Genomic DNA, 5,508 nt, shown 5'->3' on the forward strand with positions numbered 1-5,508 from the left:
TCCTTGGAAGGAAAGTTATGACCAACTTAGATAGCATATTCAAAAGCAGAGACATTACTTTGCCAACAAAGGTTCGTCTAGTCTAGGCTATGGTTTTTCCTGTGGTCATGTATGGATGTGAGAGTTGGACTGTGAAGAAGGCTGAGCGCCGAAGAATTGATGCTTTTGAACTGTGGTGTTGGAGAAGACTCTTGAGAGTCCCTTGGACTGCAAGGAGATCCAACCAGTCCATTCTGAAGGAGATCAGCCCTGGGATTTCTTTGGAAGGACTGATGCTAAAGCTGAAACTCCAGTACATTGGCCACCTCATGTGAAGAGTTGACTCATTGGAAAAGACTCTGATGCTGGGAGGGATTGGGGGCAGGAGGAGAAGGGGACGCCAGAGGATGAGATGGCTGGATGGCATCACTGACTCGATGGACATGAGTCTGAGTGAACTCTGGGAGTTGGTGATGCACAGGGAGGCCTGGCGTGCTGTGATTCATGGGGTTGCAAAGAGTCAGACACGACTGAGCAACTGAACTGAACTGAAAACTGTAAAATGATGGCCAGAATAGGATTGGTTGAGGCTCAGGTATGAAAAATGATCTTGTTGTTTTTCAGTTACCCACTTGTGTCTGACTCTTGCAGACTACAGCACACCAGGCCTCTCTGTCCATCACCATCTCTCAGAGTTTGCCCAAGTTCATATTCATTGTATCGGTATGCTATCCAGCCATCTCATTCTCTGATACTCTCTCCTTCTGGGACTTTCCCAGCTCTATCTTTCCCAGCATCAGGGATTTTTCCAGTGAGTCGTCTGTTCACATCAGATGACCAAATAAGTCATCTGTTCATGTCAGATGATCATGAAAAATGAACTATTAACTTCTAAATCAAGTTCAGTTTTTAAAAAACTACTCAATAAAAGAATCATCAGTCTTCTGCGTATTACAGGTAAGAATTTCAGCAATTAAGTTGGCCTTTCTGAGACTGTCTCTTTATCTTTCAGAGTCTTAGCTATTCAAGAGTTAACATGAAGTTCAAACAAACTGATGAAATAATGACAGATAATATTTACTGATAGATTAAAAGGTGCTGGTAATTATGTATTTCATTTCCCTTAATCCTCCTCCAAACCCTGCATTGTGTTATTTCAATTTTTCTTTCAAAGATGAGGAAAACAGACATGGGCATATGAATTTTTGTTGTTTAGCTGCTGAGTCATGTCCATCTCTTTGCTACCCCACGGACTGTAGCCTGCCATCCATGGAATTCTCCAGACAAGAATACCGCAGTGGGTTGCCATTTCCTTCTCCAAGCCACGTTCCCAACCCAGAGATCGAACTTGCACTTGGATTCTTTATGGCTGAGCCACAAGGGAAGCTGGAACATGTAAATAATAAACCTAACTCATACAGGTGTAAGTATCAGTGCCTAAACCTGGCAGGTTTTGTAGTAACTAAGAGAAATACAGATGAATTGGACAGAGTCACTGCTCCAAAAAGGCAAAGTAGAGTATGTGCATATATGTGTACATGCATATGTACACATGCCTGTGTTGCAGGACAGAACATCACCAGCCTCATGACAAGCTCATAGTGTTCTTTCTTAACTCATTAATCGGTGACTGTAATATTTATCTCTCTTTTGTCCACATTCGGTTCCTCAAAATTTCTGAGGAATCAGAGCCTCATAGAGTGCGTATGAAGAACAGTCCCACTGTAGAACTGAAGTGCTATTATATCCGTGGAACTGCGTGATCAGGGCAGATACAGTGGTGCAGCCTGGTTTTCAGGGGCTCTATGTCTGACAGTGGACACCATGCCTCTGTGGGTGTGCAGTAGGTTCAAGAGCTTCAAGAGCGTAGAGGTATCTGCAGGCGTGTCTAAGCATTTTGAGAATGTCTTATTCATGGTGGCTGGAATTCTAAATTCAGTTATGAAGGAATGCAGTATAAATTTACAGCTACTGCTTAGCAGGCAAATAAACCAACACTTGCCCCAGGCTTTATTATTTCTGCTGTTCGTTGTTTTTGAAAATTTATTTTAGTGGTTGTGAAAGATGCCAGATTGAGAAAGACACTGAAAAACAAATTCGCAGTTTATTCACAGATGACTCATTAGCTTTTCAGCTTCTTCAGGAGTCTCATTACCTCTAGGCTTCCTGTAAGTGTACTTGTAGGTCTCTTGCTGTACTTTTTTATTGGTTTTAATTTGAGACCATGGTTAGCAGGTGAATGGAAAAATAACTGTTGAGTCACCATGCAGGGTCAATGACCAGATTCTAAGGTCTGACTTCTTGCAGGCAAGTCACTTAAATTCTGTGTGCCTCAGTCTCTTCATCTGTAAAGTGAGGATAAAGTGAAGATAAATAGCACCACCTCAAAGAGTTGTGAGCATTAAATTACTTAATATGTGCAGTATTTGCAAAATTGGAATAATACATTTCATATATGAAGTGATCTGTGGGTGTTAGCTATTTTATGTATTTAGTTAAGCATATAACTTGTTGAAAAAGCTCATTAGCCTAACATATTTCTATATTTAAATCATCCAGTGTTGCTCTTTGATTTTTAATTCTGCAGTGGTAGTGCTTGCACTGGAATTAGTGATCTGTGAGAGTGAATGGACAGCTGTATTCACTAATCTCAGCACAGCACCATCTATAGCAGCATCACTTGATGGTAATAGATCATTAGTCCCTCTTTTGCATTTCCATCCATTCTACCACAGTCTACTCATTTCTCCCACATTTGGTTGACAACTTTTTCAAAACCATGTTTTCTGTAGTGGCTTCTGAGTCTGTATTCAGCCAGGAATCTCTTTCTCCTATTCATGGGAGAATGAATCCTGCCATCCCCTGAAGATTAAAATACCCTACAGAGATTTATTGCTTTGCTGCCAGGTTCCCGAAGGAGAAGTGTTGGACTATATATGTCTTTTTCAAGAAAGAAATACGTTTCAGTTCAAGAATATCCTGCAGAGCTTGAGGGTCAACAGTTCAGTCCCTAATCATATGATATAATTCCTATAATTTTTATTTTGTGGCTGTGCTAATTTATAAAGGAGTATCTTCTCAGTGTTCTCAGAGTCATGAATAAAATCTTAACATTAGCTAAACATTATGAAAATTACAGGATTTATCCACTTTCTAAAACACCTAGGTCCAATATAATTAGGTACAGGGCGGTAGAAATATAGATGGCATGGAACTGTCCTCCTAGAATTAAACTTATAAGTAAGATATTGTAGCTCATATATGAAAACGAGTGAATTGAATAAATATTATAAGGTATGTAAGAGATCAGAGAAGATACAGACATAATGTGTATGCACAAGTAATTATCATGCAGTGTGTTCATATCATATCCTATATACTTCTTTGTATATACTAGATGGTTAACTCTTATTTTACAGTTCACAGTTTTGTTCACAGTTTCATCTCCATCTCCAGTGTTGAGCTTAGCTTTTGTCACATGGCAGTACATAGCACATTTACTCTCCCAACCCTGGCCGTTAGCATTATCTGTGCAAATAGTACCCATTAACTGTAATTTTTAGACTCTTGCCACTATGTGTCCAAGAAGGCAATGGCACCCCACTCCAGTACTCTTGCCTGGAAAATCCCATGGATGAAGGAGCCTGGTGGGCTGCAGTCCATGGGGTCACCAAGAGACGGACACAACCGAGCGACTTCACTTTCACTTTTCACTTTCATGCATTGGAGAAGGAAATGGCAACCCACTCCAGTGTTCTTGCTTGGAGAATCCCAGGGATGGTGGAGCCTGGTGGGCTGCCATCTATGGGGTCGCACAGAGTCGGACACGACTGAAGTGACTTAGCAGTAGTAGCAGCCACAATGTATGGTTGTATAGAAAGTTGGGCAGAATATTTGAATCATCATCATCACCATTATTCACTCATTTTTGTTAAATATTTACAAGTTTCCAGGCACTCTTCTAAGCACTCCTTTAACTTTAGTTCATTGCATCATCACAGCAATTTTATGGGATAATTACTATTGATATTCCTATTTATAAATGATAGCCCTAAAGCATAAAAGAATAAATAAAATTGCCCAAGGTCACTGAGTAACTAAGCAGTGAGCCAGAATTTAAATCCAAAATGTGGAAGAAACCCAAGTGACCATCAAAGATGAATGGATAAAGAAGATGTGGTTGATGCATACAATGGAATATTACTTAGCTTTAAAAAAGAATGAGATTCTGCATTTTAAGAAATGTGGATGGACCTAGAGAAGATTATGCTTAGTGTAAATAAGTGAGACAGAGAATGAGGAATACTGTAGGATATCACTTATATGTGGAATCTGAAAAGTAACAGCAATGGACTCAGTAGATAAAGAAAGCAAATTGGTGTTTACCAGTGGGGAGGGGAGAGAGGGAGGGACATGTTAATAAGCATATGGCATTAAGAGATACAAACTAGTAGGTATGAAGCAGATAATCAACCAACATATTTTGTTTAGCACAAAGAATTATAACCATTATCCTATAATATGTTTTAAGGGAGTATAATCTGTTAAAATACTGGATCACTATGCTATATCAGTTCAGTTCAGTTACTCAGTCATGTCCGACTCTTTGTGACCCCATGGACTGTAGCACACCAGGCCTCCCTGTCCATCACTAACTCCCGGAGTTTACTCAAACTCATGTCCATTGAGTCAGTGATGCCATCCAACCATCTCATCCTCTGTCATCCCCTTCTCCTCCCACCTTCAATCTTTCCCAGCATCAGGTCTTTTCAAATGAGTCAGTTCTTTGCATCAGGTGTGCTAACACAACTGTGCTACAAGACCCTTACAAAGCTCAAACTTAACCACCAAATCCATAGAGAGCGCGGCCCTGAGGCTTGAGCGCGTAGACCACATCCATGGCGGTGACAGTCTTGCGCTTGGCGTGCTCGGTGTAGGTGACCGCGTCCCGGATCACGTTCTCCAGAAACACCTTCAGCACCCCACGGGTCTCCTCGTAGATAAGACCGGAGATCCGCTTCACTCCTCCACGGCGGGCCAGGCGACGGATAGCCGGCTTTGTGATGCCCTGGATGTTGTCGCGCAAAACCTTACGGTGACGCTTAGCGCCCCCCTTTCCAAGGCCTTTTCCGCCCTTGCCGCGACCAGACATATTACCTAAATGCTGAATACTAATGCCGAATGGCCCAAGTATTGTAGTTTCAGCTTCAGCATCAGTCCTTCCAATGAATATTCAGGGCTGATTTTCTTTAGTATGGACTGATTGGATCTCCTTGCTATATACCTGAAACTAATATAATACTAATCAACTGTAGTTCAATTCATTTATGCATGAAGTGAAAGTGTTGGTCACTCAGTCATGTCTGACTCTTTGTGACCCATATATATATACAAAAAGTTTGACTCCAAAAAAAAAAAAAAAAAAAAAGTGATGCCAAATAGTCATAGATGGAGAAGGAAATGGCAACCCACTCGAGTATTCCTAGCTGGAGAATTCTGTGAACCTAGGAGCCTGGCAGGCTAGAGTCC

At 41.1% G+C, this 5,508-nt stretch overlaps 1 protein-coding gene across 1 annotated transcript; it reads right to left on the reverse strand.

Annotated features, from left to right (window-relative positions):
* Positions 1-4,804: 4,804 nt before the first annotated feature.
* LOC102414837 (histone H4-like) lies at positions 4,805-5,161 on the reverse strand. Its single transcript, XM_006067729.3, has one exon. The coding sequence runs from the start codon at positions 5,129-5,131 to the stop codon at positions 4,820-4,822; it is 312 nt and encodes a 103-aa protein (XP_006067791.3). The 5' UTR covers positions 5,132-5,161; the 3' UTR covers positions 4,805-4,819.
* Positions 5,162-5,508: the final 347 nt, after the last annotated feature.

The sequence above is a fragment of the Bubalus bubalis genome, chromosome 9 (genome assembly GCF_019923935.1).
Source record: "Bubalus bubalis isolate 160015118507 breed Murrah chromosome 9, NDDB_SH_1, whole genome shotgun sequence".
Lineage (NCBI taxonomy): Eukaryota > Metazoa > Chordata > Mammalia > Artiodactyla > Bovidae > Bubalus > Bubalus bubalis.